Source organism: Callospermophilus lateralis, chromosome 15, assembly GCF_048772815.1.
Source record: "Callospermophilus lateralis isolate mCalLat2 chromosome 15, mCalLat2.hap1, whole genome shotgun sequence".
Lineage (NCBI taxonomy): Eukaryota > Metazoa > Chordata > Mammalia > Rodentia > Sciuridae > Callospermophilus > Callospermophilus lateralis.
Genome location: NC_135319.1, coordinates 44,759,070 through 44,784,330, shown reverse-complemented (window position 1 = coordinate 44,784,330; position 25,261 = coordinate 44,759,070). Strand labels below are relative to the sequence as shown.

The following is a 25,261-nucleotide window of genomic DNA, read 5'->3' as shown; positions in this document are numbered from 1 at the left end:
TATAGTTCAATTACTGAACCACTTCAATGCCTGTTGGTAAATTTATTAACATTTATTAAGTAAAAATATTTCACTTAAGGCAATATAAAACATCAAAAGAAAATATTATGCAAGAGAAAAACTAAATAACATGTTCTTATTACACATTGTTTTATTGATGAGCTTCTAAATCCTCTATTCTATTAGAATTCTGTTTGAATTGAGTTTTCAGGGTATAATTATTTTTATTTATTTAGGGAGTCTTTGGGTATTTAGGACATACCTTTAGTAACTGGTTTGTTTTAAGCTTCTAACTTGAAACATTATACGCAGGTTCTGATTTTAGTGGTCCTATTACATCATACATGAGTTGTTTTATTGTAGGAAAGAAATGAAGGAAATGGAAGAGCCTTCTCTGTGGAGTGCTTAGCTTTCTACATTAGGAAGCCGAAAACCCACCCAGGCCACACTGGTCAGCAGCACTGTGGCCTCTTCCAACCCAGTGAAGCAGAATTAGTGAGTCCATTCTGGGAGTTTGTGTAAATGCACAGTACCCAGTTAAAAGCACGCAGGTGTTCTAGAAGGTTCTGGAATGTTCTCAGAGGTTGTGGGGAGAAGTTCCAGAGAGGAGTGTGGCTCAAATCAGGGACTCTGGTGTTACAACCAACTAGTCCTCCCAGTCGATGCTGATCGGGCCACCAGTAAGCACATGGCTCTGCAGGCCCTCCAAGTCCTCTCCTTCCTCTGCCGAACGCCGCACTCGCCGGTGGCAACCCTGGGCACAACGGGAACGCTGGTCCAACATCCCACAGACAAGAACCCGGCAGTGCAGAAACACTTCCTGAAAAGGTGATAATGAGCCTCATTAAATAAAAATAGATGCCACTGCCAGGCTCAGTGGCGCACACCTGTAGTCCCAGCAGCTTGGGAGCTGAGGCAGGAGGATGGCAAGTTCAAAGCCAGCCCCAGCAATGGCAAGGTGCTGAGCAACTGTCTCTAAGTAAAATACAAAATAGGGAATGTGGCTCAATGGTCAAATGCCCCTGAGTTCAATCCCTGGTCCCTCCACCCCCCCAAAAAAAAAGAAAAGAAAACATGCCACTGTGAGGGACCCACAGAAGCCAGACACAACACTAAATGTCCACAAATGTCATCTCAGTCCTAATAGGACACTCTGAGCTAGACATGACCCCGTCCCTATTTTACTGAGACTTAATAAGAAACTTTTCCAGTTAAAATATTTGATAATGTGGTGAAGTTGGAATTCGAGTCACATGGATAATTTAAAACCCGCACCAGTAACTTCTGTTTTTGGCTGGGGCAGAAGAGAGTTTTGTGAAGCAACATCTCATTCTTCACATCAAGGTCTGGGAAAAACACTGGCTCCTGCGCTTCTTTGGTGACCTAAGACTTCTCTATAATAAGCTGCCTGAGGCTCACTGCCTAGAGGAGGAGGGGATGAGGATTAGGCACCACTTCAGCAGGCCTTCAGGAAGGACAGGGACACACATAAGGAGACATGAGAAAGAATGGCACCTTCTGACTTCCTTTATTTTATCTATCTATCTATCTACTATCTATCGATCTATCCATCCATCCATCCATCCATCCATCCATCCATCTATACTGGGGGTTGAACCTAGGGCATTTAACTGAGCTACATCTCCAGCCCTTCCTATGTTTTTAATTTTGAAATAGAGTCTGGCCTTGCTGAGGCTGGCCTTGAACTTGTGATTCTCCTGCCTCAGCCTCCAGAGCTGCTGGGATTATAGGCATGAAACACCACACCTGGCCCTCTGGCTTCCTTTAGCTTAAAGACTTCAACTACTGAAATGATGACAAAAAAATTCCATGTTGTTACACTATAGCCTTTTTGGTATATACTCTTCTAACCGTTATCCCTGTGTGTGTGTGTGTGTGTGTGTGTGTTAATGTAGCATATTCAATATGCACATAAAAATCCCTATCACACTTTTCATGTCTGCTTTTCTCATCTTTATCATTTTAATAACTGCTTAATATTGAATTAAATTTATATACCCTCAGCTTATGTGGACTTCCTTCCTTCCTTAAAATGATGTTCTATAAATGCAACCAACCAACAAACCCCTTTGTTTTGGTTTTGTCTTTGAGAAACTATCAGAATGAGAATTTTTAGATAAAAGAATATGATGATTTAATGGTTATAATTACACATTATCAGTTAACTTTCCAGAAAGTGTGCCAATTTGTTGGGCCATTGTATACGTCTCCTTATAACCAAGTGTTTAAATCTGTAATTTTTATAGTTCTGATACATATGAAGTGGTGTCTTGCAACTGGCGTTCTAGGTACTGTTTTCACTTCCCATTTCCCTGTCTGCTCTGGGAGTTTCCTGTCCACCTCCTTTGCCTGCAGTTGACACACTGGTTTCTTCATCCACATCTGATCCCCAGATTTCAAACTACCATCCTATAGTATATTCTCTTTGAAGAAGCACAATTACTGGCACTTGTGACATGCATGGAGGTGTTGTTAAGCTTCTTGGTGGCCAGTTTCCCTGAATTTTCTCAGGGGTCTTAGAATATCACACACTGGGACACCAAAAAGGAAGCTCAGGTCTTGGGTGACAAGATAAAAGTGTTCGGCTCACCTTGTGGTCTTTGCCCACAAACTTGAAGACGGGGACCTGGAAGTGCTTGGCGAGGTGATCCCGGGATGAGTACTGCTTCACCGAGTCATCAGACACGCAGCTGGAAGTAGCACGGACAGCACGTAAGTCGGGAGCATTTCCACAGAGTTGGAAAACAATCCTGCCAACACATCTGGCCCAGCGGGAGGAAAGTGGGTGGAGCGGGCTGGGCTGCAGTCAGCTTTTTGAGAATGAAGGAAAAATGTCATTCCCTTCCTGTGGAGGCCTTGGCAGTCACAGCCCTGCTCGCTGAGTGAGTCTGACCGTACCTTTGTCTGATGAGCCTACAAATGGGCCCCTGCGTTTCCTGGGGGGTGAATATGTTTAAGTATTAGCAACACGAATAACATTTATTTCAAAAAGACACCAACCACTAAAGGGGATACAAAAGTGAACATATGCCAGGCACGGTAGCTCATGCCTATAATCCCAGCAGCTCGGGAGGCTGAAGCAGGAGGATCACGAGTTCAAAGCCAGCCTCAGCAAAAGCGAAGTTCTAAGCAACTCAGTGAGACCCTGTCTCTAAATAAAATACAAAATAGGGCTGGAGATGTGACTCAGTGGCCCAGTAGCCCTGACTCCAATTCCTGCTATGTCCCCTCCAAAAAAAGTGAACATGGCACAATCCAAGCATCAAAAAACTGGTACATATTTAACTTAGGGAATAACTACTGGGGAGAAGTCATTCGCCTCAAGTTGTCTTAATTCCTCTTCTTCTAAATGTCATGATAAACTTCAAGGTGAAGGGCTTGGGAGTTTACCTCAGGGTTACCTGGGGAAAAGATGTGTGACCGATGCTCCTTGACATGGTTTTAGTCACATCTTTAGATGAGCATTTTCTCCTACAGCCAAGGATCACCGTTGCATTGCTTGTTCCTTTCTAAATGCTAAAGGGACCCTTTTTTTCCTGGGCATAGTTGCCTTTTAATGGGTGTCTCATAGTTTGATACCAGGCCAATAAAAAAGTGGGTATCAGAAACAAAAGTCTATGAAATGAGGTTCCAGCTCCATATGCTTAAGGACTGTGATCTAGTTCATTGTTAACTACTGTTTTGCTGCTGTTGAAAAATTTCATACAGTTGTTGAAAATAAGGAATCTCAACTTATATTACTACTGGTACCTTATTCCACCAAGTTGGAGAGGATCTAAACAGATGATCTGGTTTCTGCTGTTTCTTATATCTATTCATTTTTATTTTCTTGAGGTAAAGGTAATTTCTACCTTCTTCCAGTTATGTTGTAAGTATTGTTTGCACACCTAAACCGTGCAAGACCCTCTGCTGAGTGCTGCAGAGGACATGAAAATGAGCAATGCTGGGGCTGGGCTGTAGCTCAGTGGCAGAGTGCTTATGTAGCATTGGGTTGGATCCCCAACACCACAAAAAAAATATATAAAAAGGAGTAATATCAGCAGGCATGATGGTGCAGGCCTGTAATCTCAGAGACTCCTGAATCAGGAGGATCATAAGTCCAAGGTCAACCCCAGTAACTTAATGAGGCCCTGAGCAACTTAGCAAGATCCTGTCTGAAAATAAAAATAAAAATAAATAAATAATAAAAAGGATCGGGGAGGTGGCTCAGTGGTAAAGTGGTTCAGGGTTCACTCCCCAGTACTTTAAAAAAAAAAAAAAAAGCCCTTGCTAGCCTAGTATCTGGATATCTAGGTTAACAATAGTAACACTAAATGTTGAAATCATGCTTTTCATTTAAATGCCCTCAGCATCTTCTATTTGTTTGTCTAAAATACTATTATCCTTGGGCTGGGGTTGTGGCTCAGTGGTAGAGCACTTGCACCTCACATATGAGGCCCTGGGTTCAATCCTCAGCACCACATAAAAATAAATAAATAAAATAAAGGTATTGTGTTCATCTACAACTAAAAAAAAATTTTTTAAATATCATTATCCTTATTTAAAAGAGAAAATGATATTATAAGATAGCATATAACAGAATAGAATCCAGGACAAATTTCTACTCTTGACTTATTGTTTGCTATTACAGAATACCAGTTCTGACAACTCCAAGTTCATATCCTAAAAGAAAGTGATATAGGAGAAACCAAAATAGTTATTTACAAAAATGTTGTTCAACACTTGACTTTAGAATCCAATGTTTCTTTTTCTGAAATTCACTTTCTAATTATATTTTTCTTAGATTAGCATTAAATTGTCTTGCATTCTCGGAGGGTGTACCGACTAAAATCAGTGGGAAGTGAATTGGACATGTTCCTCCTCAGGAGATAACTGGCCTAATTTAAATGTAAGCTAAAGGCAATGAATAATTTTTAAAATGATTATCACCAAATAATTCATGAATAGAAGTAAAGTGCACTATGTTTATTTTCGGTTTGTGAACTAGCCCCAAATTACTGGTATGCTCATTTATAATTCTCTTAACAAATATTTAATGATGCCCCCCGCCCCCGACCAATTCTGCTAAGCATTGAGGAAGAAAGAAAGGGAAAGGGAAAGGGAAAGAGGGCTTTTAGATCACCATGGGACACAGAGGGGAAGCCTTCAAGGAGGAAGTAAACCCCTGCTCAATCTTGAAGGGCCAAAAAGAATCAGATAGAAGAAAAGGTGGGGCCGAGGAAACAGCTCGTGCCACATCAGGAGGCGACAAGGAATGCCAGTGTGAATTGCCAGTAACTCCATCTGGCAGAAGCAGGAATTGGAAGAGGCCAAGGTCAGAGGTTGAGGGCTGCAGCCCGGAGAGTAGGGTTATCTCCTGGTCTATCCCTCTTATCCCTATGATGGTGCTATTCGCCTGCGTACCATATGGGTTTTCAATTCCCACATTTGCCCTTTTCTTTTGATACACACACACACAAACAAACACACACACACACACACACACACACACACACATTCTCTCTTATATTTGCTAAGGGTTAGAAAAATAAATAGGGTAAATTCTTAGAACTGTATAAAACAAAAAGTCTAAATAACAAATATATAAGCAAATTTCACAGATATTATTATTATTATTTTTAAAGGTAAAACATTCTTTTTTAAAAAACTTTATTTATTTACTTTTATGTGGTGCTGAGGATCGAACCCAGGGCCCTGCACATGCTAGGCAAGCGCTCTACCACTGAGCCACAACCCCAGCCCCCAGTATGTGAATTATGACTGTTACATTCTTAAAAAGTATATATGAGGGTTAGGGTTGTGGCTCAGCGGAAGAGTGCTTGCCTAGCACATATGAGACACGAGGTTCAATCCTCAGCACCACATAAAGATAAATAAATAAAATAAAGGTATTGTGTCCATCTACAACTAAAAAAATTTTTTTAATGAATATATGAGGGGCAGGAGAAAACATTTAGGGCGTGAGAAATGTTCATGATGTTGATTACAGGAATGGTTTCACAGCGTTTATGCTGGAACCTAAAAAACTATAGTCTTTAAACATGTCCACTCATTGTAGTTGAAGAACACTCCATTAAGGCAGTTAAAAAAATTAAAAAAGAGCAAAAGTCCTCTTTAATTAGCACTAAGTGTGTGGAGAGACAGAGAGAGAGAGAGACAGAGAGAGAGAGAGAGAGAGAGAGAGAGAGAGAGAGAGAAATAATGCTTCTGCTTTTCATTTTAAATTTTTCTGGGAATCACTTCAACATGACAAGAAATCCAAAGGGCTACAGATCCCCTCCATCACAGACCCCACCATGACTGACCTCCCAAGGCTGCTCAGAATGATGAACTGTCCCTGTTGTGAAAATGAGCCAACAAGGCTGCAGGAATCTGAGGCTGAAAGCCCTCCTGGAAAACAACTAAATTTACCCACCAAAGGTAAGAAGGAGCCATTAAAACAGCTTCAGGAGGGCTGTGATGAGATCATATTTTCCTCTCCAATGGATTCCCAGGGGACTTCGTGGAGCTGAGGTTTTTTAGTGGGGGTTTAGGAAGCCATTTTCCTGGTCCAGGGCTGGAATTAAGACAACAGGAGCAGCAGAGAGAGAGGCCTGGGTTGGGTGTTGCTTTTTTTAAATAAGTTTCTCAGTTGATCGTAATAAGCACCAGGGGTTGAAAAATCACTGTGCAAGGGATTGACAGCAGCAGGTGAAGGCTGTGGTGAGAGATGAGAAAAATGCTAAAGCAAACTAGAAACTTCCAAGAGCTTGCAGGCCAACAGTACAGGGAAGAACACGGGGCTCACTTGTGCAGCACTTACTGGACCATTCCCAGGCTGGGCAGCAGCAGCTCCTGACCCCATGAAGACTTGTCCCAACATTTAGAAGGAGGAAGAAACTCATGAGATAACATTATTAGTTTGGGGTGTGATTGTAATTTTCCAGGGAAAAGTAGGCAATAGTTGTTAGCATTCAGATTTTCAATGATACCTCAACGTATCTACAGCACTCACTAAGGATCCTCAGGAGGATCCTTATTAAGAGAGGAGTCTACTCTTGCAGCTTTGAGACAGGCAAGGACCAGAATGGGGGCAAAATGGAGGATACACTGTCAGGCCTTAATTCATAATCTGTTACTAACAGTCTCTTCCTAGTGCCCCCCGCCCACTGCAGTGTGTTTTCTCACCCTCCTGTTCTTTTTTTTTAAAATACATTTATTTAATTTATTTATTTTTATGTGGTACTGAGGATCAACCCCAGTGCTCAGCATGTGCTAGGCAAGTGCTCTGCAGCTGAGCCACAACCCCAGCCCCCACCCTCCAATTCTTAAACCAACCACAGGGACCAGGTGTAGGATGGCACCAAGACAGGTCCCTTCCTTTGTTAGTAGGCAGCCTGAATTTTTCTCTCCCTTAGTGTTGTTCCCCCTGTCCTTGAATTAAAACTCCAAATTCTTGCCTGTGTGTTATTGCTCTTGGGCTGCATTTCATTTCTTTTGACTTTGGGTGGAAAGTTCCTGGCTCCTGTGTCAGCTTCACCTCCTCTTGCCCATGTGATCTCAGTCACCCCAACAGGCTCAGCACCCACCTCACAGACACCCAGCCTCCTCTGATCCTACAGTCCCAGCTATCAACGGAGGAGCTGTTCCCTGTCTTCCTTCTAGTCTTGACCTTGTTCCTGAGCCTGATACACATATCCAGCTGCCCACTGACCTACCCCTCCTGGGTATCCTGCAGGTATTAAAAATGAAAAATTATTCAATATACTATTTTGTTCCATCAAATTCGATATTTATATTTCCAAATTTTTTTTCTACATGTTGTTTTGGTTAATGGTACCAGTTAGTTACTTTGGAGTTTTTTCTTTCTTTTCTTTTCTTTTTCTTTCTTTCTTTCTTTTTTTTTTTTTTTTTTTTTTTTTATTGTTGTTCTAGGGATTGAACCCAGGGCACTTTACCACTGAGTCACATCCCCAACCCTTTTTATTTTTATTTTGAGAGCGGATCTCACTAAGTTACTGAGGCTGGCTGAACCTGTGATCCTCCTGCTTCAGCCTCCCAAGCCACTGGGATTACAGGCGTGGGACACGCGCCCAATACCATTTTGTGCTCTCCTTTCTTTCCCATGTCTTCACCTCCAAGATGTTAATAAAGGCTCCTGGACTAATAAAAAGCTGGTGACAGCCTGGACTGCTGGAGCGCGGGGCGCATAGTTACCCGTCCTGGATCAGGTAGTACTTGAGGATCTCGTCGACCTTGGCCGTGGGGGTGGCAAAGCAGCTCTCCACCAGGCTCTCCAGGCCGCTCACGTGCACCAGGGGCTCGATGCCAAAGTAGAGGGAGTCGCGAAGTTTGAGGGTGGGCAGAGCTTCCCGGTAGGGCTCTTCAAACTCATTGTCCTTGAAGATCTCCAGGGTGAACGGGAAGATGCCGTGATTCCGGCTCATGATTTCCAGGGGGGAGTTCCGAAGGTTGGGAACGTATCCTTCAGAAATGGTGTACAGGCGGGGAAACTCGCAGGTCACCGGGATCAGCAGTTTGCTGGTCCGTATGATGATGTCCCCACTGCTCCCTGGGGTCTGCTTGGGTAGACCTGTCACCAGGTTGCTGGCCACGATTTTGTCATTCACCACCTGAGCCAGGCCAGGGCAAGGAGAGGAAGAGATTTTGTTTATTTCTATAGAGATGTCCCCCCCTCCCACTTCTCACATTAGCTCTCTCCAAACATCTGTTTATATCAAGACACACCATTTGGTTGTCTGAACTGGAGGCTTTATTTTTTATAGCCCTATTAGTGAGACAGCCTGGCTGAGAGTTTTATGTGCTACTTCTTGATTAACGCACACATTCCTTTGGAGCATTGCTCATAAAACCTGATGCATGTGGATTCAGCAAATTCCAAGCTCTGGTATTTTAGAAAAGGGTGGCATCTGCAAGTTATTTTTTCAGGAATTCTGGACCTGGCAATCCTGCTGCAGGCACAGCCTTGTGCAGGACTCATCCACGCCCAGGTGCAGGCGCTCACATCAGCGCAGATGATTTTCAGATCTTCATCTCCAATGCCATCCTCTCTGCCATGCACCAGGGAGTGGTGCCAGCATGATGGTGGCATTTCCTTTGATTATCCACAGAAAGAATCCACACAACCTGCCTAAAGCGGGACCATGTATGAACTCCTTGCCAGATAGGCAAGCTCCACCCGGTCACGGCCACCTCAGCACAGGCTTGAATATTCCTCTCTCTCAGACTTTTCTCATTGGTGCCCACCTAAAAGCTTCTTTCTTGTCCTCTGCTTCTGAGTGAGTCCTGCACACATTTCCACCCTAATCCAAGTCCCACTTGTCCCCTTACAGGACTCCTAGAGTCCCTGTCATCTATCTCACAGTTCATCTCTTATTTATATTTTATATGTTGTCATCTTAGGGCAGCTGCACAAGTTCCTATGAGACAGGCCTCTTATTTCAATGCCTCTCAGACTTGCTGGCATAGGACTGTGTGCAATATTTGGATGAAAGTATAAACCTTTTACCTCCACCTGCTTAGATACTTGAACTCATTCACCACATCACAAATGAGCCATCATCTCAATTAGTCACTTTCTTCAAATAAAATGACTGCTCAAAGGGGATATAGCCAGCCTCCTAGTGCCACCGGTGCTGATGCACGCAGGAAAATACCTGCATGTATGGGAGACAGAGGGCTATTTGAGAACAGGAATGGCAGAACTCTTAATTCCATATTCTCACCATGACAGCGCCATAGCACGTATTCAATAATGTGTTTATTAATTGAATGACATAGGTGTTTGGGGACTCAGTTCTTTTGCGTGGAGATGTCTCATCTATGACACAAGCCCTACCATATCCCTCTGCCAACCACCCCCCAAGAAACCAGATTTTGGCATTTTCCCAAGTGCCCACAGGGGGGAACCTACATCGACCACGGTGCCACATGTCTTGAGGGAGAAGACGATGTTGACGTGGGTGCCATTGGACACTCCTCGGCAGGAGGTGTTGGTCAGGAAGAGCTCCAGGCCACCGACCAGCTCCCTAGGGACACTCACTTCAATGGCACTCGACTTGCACAACACGGGGACTGCATGAAAGAGGGCTGCTGTTAAAACCGTGACCCAGCTGGGCTCGGTGGCACACACCTGCAATCCCAGAGGCTTGGGAGGCAGAGACAGGAGGATCACAGGTTCAAAGCCAGCCTCAGCAATTTATCAAAGCCCCAAGCAACTTAGCAAGACCATTTATTTGTCTCAAAGAGCTGGGGATGTGGCTCAGTGGTTAAGTGCTCCTGGGTTCAATTCTGGTAAATAAATAAATAAATAAAACCTGAATTGGGAGAAAAGGTAAGGGAGGTTTCTGGTAAAAAAAAAAAAAAGATGTCTCCCTCAAGTCACCTGCTCTGAAATCAACGAAGTTCAAAACAAGTTGGCGAATAAAACCAGGATTCTTAACTCCCAAGGTAATGGCCAAGTAATGCTCCTCAAATATATTGTTCCTCAAAATAGGAAATATCATATTCAAGTGTCATTTCAGCAAACATTTGGTTCAATATGTGGCTAGCATAATTCCATAACTGAAACACCTAGAGGGTTAGCTTTTAGCACCAACATAATTTACTGGCAAAACAGAAAAGCACTGCTTTGATACAGGCTTAAATGACACAATGACTCTGGTTTGATTTTACTGTTAATTATTGCCCCATAAAACAGAGGTAATAAACACAGTATTAGTGCATTTAAGACAGGGTTCCAAATTGTCCCTGCAGTGCTCAGTAAACCATAAACTCTTAACTGTAAACTCCACTTCAGCTTAATATTAAAAAGTCTACTTTTCCTCAACATTTCTGTGTTTATTTCTCCAAATCCTACAGATACTTAATGGGTATTATCAGAATCCAATATGTGAAGACGCACCAGAACAATGGGAAATACATATTAAAAAAATAAGAAATAGATGCTAATTAACTATTTGCTAGATTAAAAAATCAATATTCTGGACATTAAGAAGTAAATTTTCCGATAATAGTTCCCAGAGAACTGTGGATGGGAGAAGAACCTACTCTCTGGGGTGGGTTCAACGTAGCTTCGACTCTATTGTGTGTTAGAAAAGAGAGCTGCATTGATGTCTTCAACTTCCAAATGTGTAGCTACATTATTAGGCATAAAAATTAGAAAAAAAAAATCAAAGAGAAACAGCAAAGGAAAGTCTGCTCTTGGGAAATCTTTTCCTAGAGATCTTCTTTTTGGAAAGTTTCCTGAATGACGACCCAGACACACAACCGCTCAAAGGGCTGTGTCCTGAAAGATGAAAATCCGACACATGGGATGGGGGCGCCCAGGGGAGGAGGAAGTCTAAATCAGAGCAGAGGACAAGCCTGCCCATGTACTACCTTGGCAAGTGTGGTTGTCCTCAGATAGCACCAAGCCCCGGGGACATTCGCACTGGTAGCCTTTCTCCAACCCAAGGCAAGTATGGCTGCAGCCACCATTGTTATTATGGCATCCTTCAATGTCTGCAGTAGAAACAGAGAAAGGAAACGTTAGGTAATCCTCTTCTCTAAGGAGCCTGGCGCTGAGACATGTAGGTAAACTCACAAAAAATCTGTTTATTAATGTTATAACTACAAAGAGCAATCTTGCAATATCCACAGCTCTATTCTCTTAAGCTGGCCAGGAATTTCGTAGAATATCCTTCAATTTGGTTTTGTCTATGGGTTGGGGATGTAGCTCAGTGGTAGAGCACATGCCTAGCATGTACAATGAACCAGTCCCTGGGGTCAATCCTGAGTATTGAAGAAAAAAAGAAGATGGTTTTGTCTGATGTGTTTCTCATGGTTACAGTAAAGGTATGAATTGTAGAAGTAAGATCCAAAAGTTCTTTTTTAACTGCTGTAACATTTAATATGCCTAATTTGAAATTTTTGGGGTGTCACAGGGTATAAATTCAACCAGGCCAGTGAAGTGGATTTGAGTTGCTGTGGGTTGACTGGATCATGCTCCCTCTCCTAGCATCTCTAGGGACAAGAGCACTGGGGGTAAAGGGCCTTAGGCTGACACTACATTATAAAAGTGAGGCCTGGAAGCTGAGGACGTGTCTCAGTGGCAGAGTGCTTGCCTAGCAGGCCCAAGCCCTGGGTAAAATTCCCAGCACTGGAAAAAAAAAAAAAAAAAGTTCTGGAAATATACTAAATCCTTTCAATCAAACTGATGTTGATGTTTCTCATGGTTTAGATATGACGCATTCCCCCAAAACTCATGTGTGAGACAATGCAAGAAAATTTAGAGGTGAAACAATTGGGTTAGGAGAACCTTTACCTAATCAGTGCATTAATCCCCTTAGGGATGAACTGTAGGGAGTACAGGGAGGGAGGGCGTGGCTGGAGGGGGTGGGTCACTGTGGGTGTGCCTTTGGGGTTTATATTTTGTCCTGAGGAGAGCTGCCTCTCTGTTTCCTGGTGCCATGTCTCCAGCTGCCTTCCTTTGCCATATGCTTCTGCCATGGTGTTCCACCCCAAGAAATGGAGTCAGCCATCTATGGACTGAGACCTCTGGAACCACGAGTCCTCAAATAAACGTTTCCTCCTCTAATTGTTCTTGTCAGGACTTTTATTCAACAGCAGCAAGAGAGCTGACTAAAACAACGTTCCTCTTATGAGGTGTTTTTTTAAAAAATCTCCTCTTTTAATGTTTTGCATTTTTAAAATAGACAAAAAGGAAAAATACTCAGTTGAAAATTGGAGAAACTACCTTTTGATTTTAAACTTAGAGGGAAAAATAACTTTTGTGGACATCATCTTCTAGGTTAGGGGTTGTCAAAGTCTATCTGTGACATGTTGTTATATATAAAGTTTTATTGGCAAACAACCTTGCCCATTTTTTTTTTCAACCTATTATCTTTGGCTGCTTTCTCCCTACGAGGCCAGAGTTGAGTAGTTCTGACTGATTCTGTATGGTCCATCGTGTCTAAAATATTTATTATCTGGTCTTTACAGAAAAAAAATTGCTGACCCCTGTTCTAAGTTAAGATAATGGAAGAAAATATTTCAAATTATCTGAGAGGCACAGGGAAAGATGTAAACTAATTTATAGGTATAAATAAAACTATTAGTTTGATGATGGTTTAGAAAAATTAATTCTTTGGAACATCAGTAAATTAACTTGGAATAAATCAATTTTTGTGAAGCTGTATAGAGAAAATAAATTTGCAATGAATTAATCTTTGCAAAATTTAAAAGGTATTAGTTATCACCTGTTTACAAATCTGCATATTTTAAAAGAATATAGGCACTGTTTATGGTCTTTTGAAATAGCTGAAATTTTATATAACAGTGTGGAGGAAAGCATTAAATATGTTACAAGATATGAAAATCAACATTAGTAGGAACTTTTTCCAAAAAAAAATGACCTTTTTCCTATTTTTAGACCAACCTTTAATGTTTTATTTTTTATTTTTGCAGTACTGGGGACTGAACTCAAGGCCTCACAAATGCTAGGCAAGTGCTCTACCACTGACCAAATTACCTTTCTTAAATCATTATATTTCTCTGAGTTGTAATTTCAATATTTGTAAGATGAAGGGGTCACCCTAAAATGTTCACTCGGGATACTAAAAATGCAAAGCAAAAAATAAACTGAAAATCTGAATTGTCTTAAAGGATTTAAATCTCTCAAGAAGATATACCAAAATGTTTAAAATGGGTACATCTAGCAAGGGGAGTTGTAGATCATTTTAATTATCTCCCTTTTACTCCTCCATATTTTTCCAACACTTTTACAATAAAAAAAAAATAAGAATTACTTTAAAACTTAAAAGGGCTGTTCAATGTTTAAAAATTATTTAATAGTCCCACTAAAGAAGCAAATATTTAGACTATCACTAAAATGTAAGGGTTACAAATAGGCATATTAGTTCTGAAGTGTGACTCATAAATAATTTTTATCTTTTGCTAAAATATTTTTCAGTTATGGTTATTAGGTTTTAGGATTATTGAAGATTAACTGTATAGTTCCAATAAAGTGCTCATGAATAATTACAGATGTTCCTCATGGACCACTTCATGAATATTCAAATATGCACAAAATATGGCATAAAATAATTAAGATTTAGGGAGAATTTAGGACATTATCCTTACTCAATAAAATTTTAAGTACATTTAGTCTTGTTATAAGGGATAGCAGTTTAATATTTCAATTATATTCCCTTAGTTAATAAGTAAACTTTGTTGCATGAAATACATTTTGGGCACTAGCCATAATTTTTTAGTATTTTGTTGTTTTGAATGTGTAGCAAGAATGAAGTGAATTCTTGTAAGCAGTACCACAGCTCTATTAATCTACAAGTTCAATTATTCTTGGGACAAGTCATATATCCTCTGTAAATAATAACAACTAAGCCATTTATTGCTCCATCCACACTCTCTGCTAACAGTGTCTTGAGAATTCAGATTTATGAAAGTAGAAGTAATGAAATTTCAGCTGTGATCATTTACAAAAGTAAATATGCCTTCGAAAAGGGAAGTATGTAAGTCTCACATAACAACAGATTGTCAAAATATCACACGGCATCCCATAAATATGGATAATTATTTTCAATATAAGAAATAATAGATAATTCTCATTTCAATTTTTTGATATGCATTATTAGGATTTTTTTACTTTGTCATATAACCTGTACACAGCATCTCTGCTGTTGAAATTAGGTCGTTTTATTTATTTCCAAAAGTCATATTAATCTCCAGTAAAACGGAAGCATACAGGGAGGAAATGGCTTCATGTAGCCAGTTTTCTGAATTCCAAGACAGTAAGGATCACCTGTGGAATCTGTTAAACGCGGGAACTCCCAGGCCCCATCCCAGCCCTGCAGGGGGCTGCAGGTTCTCAGCAGCAGGGAAGGCTGAGAAGCAGCCTATGAGCCCTTTCTCATGCTCCTCGCCTCCGCTGGTTTGCTACTCCAGGTGTGCTCCTTGGACCAGAAGCACAGGTGTCACCTAGAAGTCATTCAGAAATGCAATATCGTGACCTGATCCCAGACCTACTGAATCACACTTGAGCAAAATCCTCTGCAATTCATAAGCACATTCAAGTTTGAGAAACATGAAATACCCTATTTTCGTTTCCCCGGTAAAAACGTAGCTTCCTTGCAAAATTCCCTCCTGTCAAATCCTGGAGTAAAACCCATCACTGGATTCTGTCCACAGCGTTGGCACCCCCCAAGGTAAGGAGCCTCTTTGGTCAGTTCTGCACACGGCCAAAGGGTTTCTCTCCTCTAAGGCTAAGGCAGCTCCCCCGGGCCCTGCCCTCGCCCACTCTCACCTTCGCAAGTCTTGCCGTCCTTTCTTAGCACGCGGCCAGTCCCGCACTCACAGCGATAGGAGTTTTTGAGGTTCACGCAGATCTCACTGCAGCCACCATTGTTGTGCTCACATTCATTTTCATCTGTGGAATGGAAACCGCACCGTTTGCACGCTGCTGGGCTCTGTGATCTGGTCCCCAGCTCCTGACAGAATCTCCAGGACCATCATGTCAGGTGCACAACCCCAGCACTGTGGTCCTCCCTCATCACCTCTATCACCCTGGTCTCCCCAACCAAGTCCTTCTTTCATCTGTCCTCTGCTGAGGGGAAGGTGTCTAATTACTCGCCAACTTCTTCCTCATAATGGAAAAACTATGGGGAAATGAAGTGGCTTTTGTGTCCGGACACACCTACTTATTTGTGTTGATATATCTCACTTTTTCCCATGAGTTCCTGAAAAGTTGCTAAATAAACACAAACTTATAAATCTACTTGTGTTTTAAATCGTGAAATTGTGCTTTAAATCAGTGCAGAAGAAAACATCCTATAAAATATTTTGTAAGACAGTCTTCTGTTGCAACTTGATCAGAACTGCCCTCCAAATCTATCTTTGAAATTGGAAAAGTCTTACATTATACTTGAGCAATGATCGTTAACCTCTCAAAGATTCCAGTGAAAGATATTGACTTTTACCACACACCAAAGAAAAAGCTCCGCTGGTAACAAATACCTACTCTTCCTTATTCTACGACAGGAAGCTTTTGCATGGCCCCCAGGAATAACAGACCTGGATGCAGAAGTCAGGGACTGGGGTGTAAACACTCTCTAAGTAACAGGAGGTATGGCCTTGGCCCAGGAAAGGAGATGAGCTGAAACTGAAATGCTGCTAAGTCCAGGGCCTCAGAAAAGGTATCCCCTTGCTAGGGTTTGAGCGTGGTTTAAGTGTATCGACTCAAAGGCGTGTTGGAAGCTTGGTTCCTGGTGTGCCAAGGTTAAGAGGCAGGGCCTAGTGGGAGATTATTAGGTCACTGGGGCCCTGTCCTTGGAAGGGATTAATGTGGTTCCTATGGGACCCCAGTTGCTCCCTGGCTTCTTGTCTTGCCGTGTGATTTCTCCCTCTTGCACATGTTCCTGCCATGATGCCATTTGCCATGAGGCTTTCCCCAGAATTGGGCCAATGCCAGCACCATGCCCTCGAACCTCCAGAACTGTGAGCTAAATAAACCTCTTTTCTTTGTAAGTTACTTTTACCACACACCAAAGAAAAAGCTCCGCTGGTAACAAATACCTACCTCTTCCTTATTCTAAGACAGGAAGCTTACCAGCCTTACCAGCCTTGGGTATCTCCTCACAGAAACAGAAAATGGACTAATACATCTCTCAATGAAATCAAAGGTAGAAGAACTTGGCCAAATAGCCAAGAGAAGCAATAAGGAGATTTTTTGCCTGAGGCTTTAAGGGAGAAAATTTTTCACAAACAATGGAAACCCAAAGTCAGTGCTCTGCCAATTTTGAAGAATGGATTTATACTTCCCACATGCTGTGAGGATCTTGAAGCCAAGAGACTTGTAAGCTTTGGCCTGGCCTGGACTGGTAAAGCTTCTGTGATGCCTGACAGGGCACAGGAAAAACTGCTCTGTAGTAGACTTCCTCAAACCAGGGGAGGAGAGTGGAGAGCCACCAAAGAATAATTACAACAGAATATGGGTTTGCCATAAAATACTACGAATGATATACCATGAAAAATAACAGGCGAGATAACAGGACTCTTTGCTGGGTGTAGTGGCACACACCTGTAATCCCAGTGAGTTGGGAGGCTAAGGCAGGAGGACTGCAAGTCTGAGACCAGCCTCAGCAATTTAGTGAGTACTTCAACAACTTAGCCAGACCCTAAAATACAATAAAAAATAAAAAGGCTGGAGGTGTGGCTCAGTTGTAAAGAGCCCTTGGGTTCAATTCCCAGTATAAAAATAAATAAGTAAGTAAATAAATAATAACAGGAAACTTTGAACCAGAGATAACAGAGTAATCCAGAAACCTATGATACAAGTTTTTTTTTTTTTTTTTTTTTGGTACCAGGGACTGAACTCAAGGGCACTTAACCACTGAGCCACATTTCCAGCCCCTTTTTGTATTTTATTAGAGATGGGGTCTTGTTGTATTGCTTAGGGCCTTGCTTAATTGCTGAGGCTGGCCTTGAACTTGAGATCCTCCTACCTCAGACTCCTGAACCAAGCTGCTGGAATTACAGGCAAGCACCACCATGCACGGCACAAGTATTTTTTAAAAATGTCCAAAGATAAAAGAAAAGGATAGTAACCAAAATAAATGTATAAAAAGACAAGACAGAATCAAAAACAAATCAACACATAAAAGTTGTAGAAGTGAAACATACGGTCAGAAGAGGAAAATCTTAACAGGACCTCATCTTTTCCACCTTCATTGTACTGCCTTTGAGGTTTGTGGGCAGAGGCCAGCAGCTTCCCTGGGTATGGATGTGGCCACACTTGGGCTTGGTCTCCTTAGAGGCCTCTGTTCCAAGCCTGATTTTTAAAAAATTATTGATAGTCCTTTATTTATTTTACGTGGTGCTGAGAATCAAACCCAGTGCCTCACACATGCCAGGCAAGTGCACTACTACTGAGCCCCAGCCCCAGCCCTAGGGACTGATTTTTTTAATATGAGGGAAAACTAAATTTCTACTCATGTAGGCCATTGTCACTTGGGGTTGATTGTTAATTATAGCCAGTTACTCCGTGTACCATGAATCCCTTCCTAAGGTGCACCCCAGAGAAAATCTCCCCTAGGGCACAAGGCAGAGTTCTCATGCTAATTCTAGGAACACAAAGCAATCCTATCCAGTACAGCATTGTGGGTACAAGCATAAAGGATGAAAGCCTCAAACACTGGGGCCAGAAGAACCCATACTGACTTCAAAACATTGATTTCCCCTGGAGGGCCAGGGCTGAGGAGGAACTGGGACAGAGTGCATGACTTCTATGTGCAAAATTATTCTTATATTTTTTTAAAAAGGAAGCAATATTTAAGTCTGGGTATGGGTGTATCTGTTATATTATTTTCTTATAGTCTTCTCTCTTGAGCCCTTGGGTTCGATTCCCAGTATAAAAATAAATAAGTAAATAAATAAATAATGACAGGAAACTTTGAACTGCCTGAAAAAATTATGTTATGTTATGTTATATTATTTATTTATTTTTTCATTGTTGGGTACCAAGGATTGAACTCTGGGACACTTATCCCCTGAGCCATGTCCCCAGCCTGTTTTGTATTTTATTTAGAGACAGGGTCTCACTGAGTTGCTTAGTGCCTCACTTTTGCTGAGGCTGGCTTTGAACTCACGATCCTCCTGCCTCAGCTTCCCAAGCCGCTGGGTTTATAGGCACGCGCCACTGTAACTGGCAAAGTTATCTAATTTAAAATAAGTAATTAAAATTCTTACATTTAAAACAAATTTTTAAAAATTAAACTAAAAATTTGATAACAAATTTTGTTATGGAAACTAAATAAGTTTTGTTAACTGGAAACTAAATAAAAACTAAAATTGACAGGTGCACATGAGCCCCAAACTCTGCCTATTATTTAGATGATTCATGATCTCTCTGCAGCCTACAGGCCCCAGGTAGGCACTTGGGACTTTGATGGACAAAGATGTCCCAGACACATTGTTAAGGATGAGATGTGTGGGCTGGGGTTGTAGCTCAGCAGTAGAGCATCCGTCTAGCATGTGTGAGGTGCTGGGTTTGATTCTCAGCACCACATAAAAATAAATAAAATAAAGGCATTGTGTCCAACTTAAAAAAAAAAGATGAGATGTGCATGCTAGGCTAAAACAAACATATTTATTTGTATTTTCATATCTGCCTGAAGAAACCCTGGAAGCATAAGAAAATAATACAAGTTTTTTTTTTTGGAACACACTTTGAAATGAATTTATAGCACATTTCCATTTGGATGCCAAATTTTCATCGGAAATATTTAATCTGTATTTATAGTTAGTAAATACAGATAAAATTTATAGTTACTCAAGTTGTCCCAGACACTTTTGGTTTTCCAATGACTAAACCAAGCATAAGTTTTTAAATTAAAATAAAACTATAATTCCGATCCTCAGTCACACCAGCCGCATTTCAGGTCCCACATGGCCACAGGGGCTAGGGGCTACTATAGCAGCTGAATTCCAAACTGTTGCCAATCACAGCATAAATTTGATTTGAGCTTTAGTCCTGAGCTAGAAAGGCAAACACCAGAGACACACTGGGAAAATGATGGAGCTCTGGGGCAGGGAGAGATTTTGATTGACCCCTTCAATCCCAACAGCCTGTTTCTCCCTCCTGATAGTACCTTACCAAAGCACGTCTGGCCATCAGGGCCCAGCATGGTTCCAGGGGAGCATGTGCACTCGCTGGTGTCCAAGCAGCTGCCATGGCAGTCCTCATCACAGATGTCATAAAAATCTATGGAAGGATAAAATCACCCTTGTGAGAGGTGACGACTGGAGCGCGCTTTCTCTGTCTTTGTACCAGGGATTGAACCCAGGGGTGTTTTACCACTGAGCCACATCCCCAGTCCTTTTTTATCTTTTATTTAGAGACAGGGTCTCTCTAAGTTGCTTTAGGTCCTCCCTAAGTTGCTGAGGCTGGCTTTGAACTTGCAATCCTCCTGCCTCAGCCTCCCGAGCTGCTGGGGTTACAGGCGTGTGCCACCACCGGAGCATGCTCACTCTGGAAGGAGTCAGGAAGCAGCCATGGGCACAAGTTCCCAAGCACCATCAAGGAAGTTCTCCTGGCTCAGGGTTTTCATAACTCAAAGGAAAGAGTGCTCAGGGCTCTTCCATCATTTAGATCAATGAGTCCCAATTTCAGTCAGGCCTGTGGGTGGCCACAGGTTTTCTGCAAATCTAAAATGCCACCGAGCATGAGTTACAGACCAAGTAAATATTAAGTCCTACTCTGTACTTTTAAAAACTTATATGGGGCTGGAGTGTAGCTCAGTGGTAGAGTGCTTGCCTAGCATGTGCAAAGCCCCTGGTTCCATCCCCCAACACAGCCAATTTTTAAAAGGTACAAAGATTTTGATGGTATTAATAACACAGAAATTCACTTAAAAATATTACTGACCTCAAGGGGCTTCTTCCCGTTATATATCATTTTAACAAATCAACGGATGCTAAGTACAACGCTGCCGTATGGAGGTCTGAACATCTATCTGTTGATTGATCAGTCGACCTACATAGACACCTTTAAAAGGGTGCTCCATACTCAGAAAGGTCGGAAGTCTACCATTTCAATGACCTCAATCAACATTTCATTTTCTGATATTTTGTTTGAAGGGAATAAAGACAAAGTGAACCAGAACTATTCAAAGTCATGGTTCCTTTCCCTTCCTATTTCTTTCAGGAATTTTTCAGAAATTCTAGGAATAGATCTCAACCATCACAATCTGGGCCAGGCTTGGTGGCATGTTCATTCCTATAATCCCAGTGACTCAGGAGGCTGAGGCAGGAGGACTATAAATTCGAGACCAGCCTGGATACTTAGCGAGTCCCCATCTCTAAAGGAAGGGGAGGGAAAGGGGAGGGAAGGAAGGTCACAATATGGAGGTATCTTTGGTCTCAGATCAGCCTCTGTTCAGACTTTCAGACTCTGCTGTCACCATGACTGGATTTCCTGTGGCACCTTCCTCTCTGACTCCACTTGGGCCTTGTTGGGGAGGAAAAAGCAGCCGGGCAGTACTCACGCCCACAGTAGACGTGGAAGCAGACGCTGGGCTTGGCCAGACGGTACACAAAGTAGCCTCCGGAGCAAGCCTTGACCTCCACCGTGGTGTTCCACAGGCAGCAGTTGTCTTTGAAGCTGGCACAGGCCTGGCGTTGCACAATGCCGTCGCCTTCTAGGGGGTGGCTCCCATTGAGCCAGACAGGCGCGTGGGTCCCACAGTGGTTTTCTGGTATGCAGAAGGTGGGCATGGCATCCCCTGCCATGCCCGTGAAGCGGTACCACTCCCCATCCACGTGGTTGTCACACAGAGGTGGCCCTTGAGACTCATCAAGCTCATGGTCTGTGTTCCTCCAGGGCTCATTCAGACTGATGTAAGCGGAACAAGGATCTAGGGCTGGGAAGGAAAAGGGCACCTCAGAGCCACCTAGTGACACTTCAGAGTAGTCCCAACGGCCCAAGTCCACCTTACTGAACTCACATTAAAAAAATAATGATAATAAATAAATAAATAATACATTTGTTCATTTATTCATTTACATGTGATGCTGAGAATTGAATCCAGTGCCTTACATGTGTCAGGCAAGAGCTCTGCCACTGAGCCACAACCCCAGCCCCATGGACTCACATTTTGACTTTTTTTGAATTCAAGAAAAAAATTGTCTGAAGTTCCCCAAAATAACTATTTATGATTCCTCAACTTGATTTAAAAATGCTTCATACATTCATAGATTTGCAACATTATTTCAAATCTATGTGAGTGTTAGGTCAAACTATGCTTTTTGCGGGGGGCGGGGGGGGGGGCTTTGAACCCAGAGCGGGTAGACCACTGAGCCACATCCCCAGTCCAATTTTGCATTTTATTTAAGACAGGGTCTCACTGAGTTGCTAAGTGCCTTGCTGTTGCTGAGGCTGGTTTTGAACTCGCAACCCTCCTGCTCAGCCTCCTGAGTTGCTGGGATTACAGGTGAGCGCCACCGGCAGGCGAGAAGTATGCTTTTTATCCAGACTCATCATTTGATGGAAGAATAATCGTTCAGATAGGGAAGGGTAGAATTCTACTCAGTGAACTTTGCCATGGTAAGACCATATTTTGAGCACTGTGTTCACATCTGGAGGCTTTTTTTTTTTTTTTTTTAATGAATTGACTAATTTGACTAATTTGTCCAGAGGAAGTTGACCAGTTCTAGAAGAGGGCCTGGAGAAGAAGCTGGGAACTACAGTGTAGGGAAAAAAGAAGATTGAAGAAACATTAGTTTTTAAAAATCTGGAACTGTCTTATGGAAGAGGAATTAGGTATTTTATTACAATAACAAACAGTTATGGGAAAGCACATTTCAGCTCAGCTATCCAGCAAGGAGAGGCTGTATTGCAGTGTTCCTTGGAAATTAAAAAAAAAAAAAAAAAAAAAAAAAATTGGATGGCCATGTGTAAAAAAGATTATAGATACAATTTTGCATTAGTGGAAATTTGACTTTGATAAAGAATGTGCTAAGCTCACTCCACTGAAAAGGAAAAGGCCTCAGGCACATATCAGCTGCTCTGAAATACACAGTGTACTGGCAAGTGGTTCCCACAGATAATATGACAGTTTGGGACAAAAAATAAGTGGGATATTGCATTTTCTGGAAATAACACATTTGCAGAATTGCAGATGGCAGGAACAACTTTCTCTTTAAAATGTCCCTGAGGTATTGCAACAGATTATAGTTTAATGTCCCTGGAGGCTAAGAAATGTCCTTAGATTCTCTTCCTTTTAAAACGTGGGGGGGGGGGGGGACAAAAACACACACCCAGGAAAAACAAAACAAAACAAAAAAACAAAACAGTGGGTTAAGAATGTAGCTCATGGTAGAGCCCTTGCCTAGCATGCATGAGGTCCTGGGTTCAATTCCTTTTGCCTGCTCTCTTGCCAAGCAAGATTTCCAGAGCAAATTTATAGATGATTACAAATTCATAGAAATATCTCACTCAGTTCCCTCGCTGTAATTTTATAAGAAATGGTTAGCCACTCAACCTTTAATGGCTTCTACAGAAATTCTCATAATGACTATTCCATGATTCATAAAGTTTTCCCTTAAAGTGAACTGTGATTTCCTGAGCTGCCAAAAGTGCACTTCCTTTCCTGTGGTAGGGTAATTGTGGCATGAAAAGAAATTTACCCACTATCTTCTATAAAATAATATCTATTTATCTATCTCACGCGTCTTTTTGTCTTTGTTTTTTTTTTTTTTTTTTTTTTTATTTTGAACTGGGGATTGATTGAGCGCAGGGGCCCTTTCCCACTGTGCTGCATCCCCAGACCTTTTTTATTTTGAGACAGGCCTCGCTAAATTGCTGAGGCTGCCTTTTCTCAGCCTCCCGAGTGACGGTGATCACGGGCGAGCGCCACTGCGCCCAGCCACACCTTCCAACATAAACGTTTCATCCCCTTTGAAGACAATAATCCAGCCCTTTAATAATCTGGCCGCTGGTGTTAAATCCCTCAATTTTTTTTCGAGTTTTCAGCCTCAATTCGGGGCCACAATTCGGTGTTTTGCATACCGATCCTCAATGGGGTGCAGACTCCTCAGCGGGAGGCCTCCCGATGTGCCGGCGGCCGGGGGCTGCCTCCCGCGCGGGAGTCGGGGCTCCAGGCACCCCCGCCTCCCCGCGCTTCTCCAGAGCGCAGAGGGCGCCGCCCCGCCGAGGGCGCACGGGCAGGCGGGGCCCGGGGTGTGCTACCCCAGGCAGCCAGGCCGAAAGCGTCCCCCGGCTAGGACAGCAAGCCCTGGCCCGCGTCCCTCTCCCTCCCCCCCACACCTGGCTTCTGGCATTGAGTCGGACAGCGCTGGGGTGAGGGTCGGGGTCTGGAAAGGGTGTGGGGATGAGGGGAGGACAGGGGAGGTGCCAGAGGGAGGGTAGACCAGGAGCGGGGAAGGAAAGAGGGAGCTGCTGCGTGGCGCCCTTTAGGGCTGAGCATCTCCTGGCCAGTTACTGACAGCAGACCGCGTGTTTCACGACAGGGAGCCCAAGTCTATTCGGAGGGACATTTTTGGATTTACAGAATAAGTGAGAAGAGTTCCCATATACTCTGCAGCCAGTTTCCATCACACATACACGACACACTCACGTGGTCTGGTGCCTTTTTCGCTATTAATGAATCACTGAGAACTCCTTATTAACTCCAGTCCATATTTTTTTTCCCCAGATTTCCTTATTTTCTATCTACATCTTTCCCTGTCCAGGATCCCATCCAGGATACTACACTAATTTCAGTTTCATGCCTCAAACATAGTGTTGTTGTTTTTTTTTTTTTTTTAATAGATATCCATCCCAGGGTTGCTTAACCATGAGCCACACACCCAGCCCTTTTTATTTTTTTATTTTGAGACAGGGTCCATTAAGTTCTTAGGGCCTTGCTAACGTGTTCAAATCTAGATTTTAATGTGTATCCTTAAAGATGCCAGGGCAAGGCACAAGTGGCCTCAAAGAAATGAATCATTGTGGGATATTGAGCTACACAAGGAGGTTGGTTCTCTCCATCCCACCTCCTGCCCTCTCTTCCAGTTAGAACTCATGTTGTTGGAGAAAGAAATGAGGGAGAAATCTGTCAGTAGCTGGAACTGAGACTTTCCCTTGCCTAGCTGGCTAATTTGGGGCCAAGTCTGAGGACAGAGGCAGTTTTAAGAGGTGCTTAGTCTGTGCAAAAAAGTCCTATGTATTTTCAAAGGTCAGGACTAATGAGTTTGTCTTATCCAGATCTGTGCCCTTCAAAGAACAGAGCATTCAGTCTCTTGCATTTATTAAAGGAAAATTCTATCCTCAAATCTAAAAATCATTTTTTTCTTTTCTCTTCAAGTTAGAACTATAAAAGTGCCTAGAAAACAGAGATCATAATTCCTCTTACATATATGCCAATATATAATTAGTTCATGGAGAAGTATTAGAGACCGCAGGCCCATGAGAATTCTGGGTGCCCAGGCAAGAGGCTAATGGAACATGTAACAGAAAGTCTCGGAAAGTAAATTTTCATAGATGATGAGTGACTTTTCTGACATGATTCTAGAAACTATATTTGAGGTGCTGGAATCTAGTTCTTAACAACCTGTACACAACAGCAAATTGCAACAATGAAAAGTACATTGTGCCAACCTCTTGACACCAAACTCACCCAGGGTCCACAGCGGGATGACAGTGATGAAGAGGCAGGTGAACAGCAGGACCTGAGGCATCTTTCTGGAC

General features: G+C 42.4%; 1 protein-coding gene across 1 annotated transcript; it reads right to left on the bottom strand.

Moving 5' to 3' along the window:
* Window positions 1–646: 646 nt before the first annotated feature.
* On the bottom strand, window positions 647–25,251 carry Oit3 (oncoprotein induced transcript 3). The gene is made up of 9 exons (XM_076835046.1): window positions 25,191–25,251; window positions 21,060–21,434; window positions 19,670–19,777; window positions 15,323–15,445; window positions 11,401–11,523; window positions 9,935–10,095; window positions 8,218–8,633; window positions 2,612–2,711; window positions 647–820 (listed from the first exon to the last, which is right to left on the bottom strand). Exons 1-9 carry the CDS (start codon window positions 25,249–25,251, stop codon window positions 647–649), a joined length of 1,641 nt encoding a protein of 546 aa, XP_076691161.1.
* Between the last annotated feature and the right edge of the window lie 10 nt (window positions 25,252–25,261).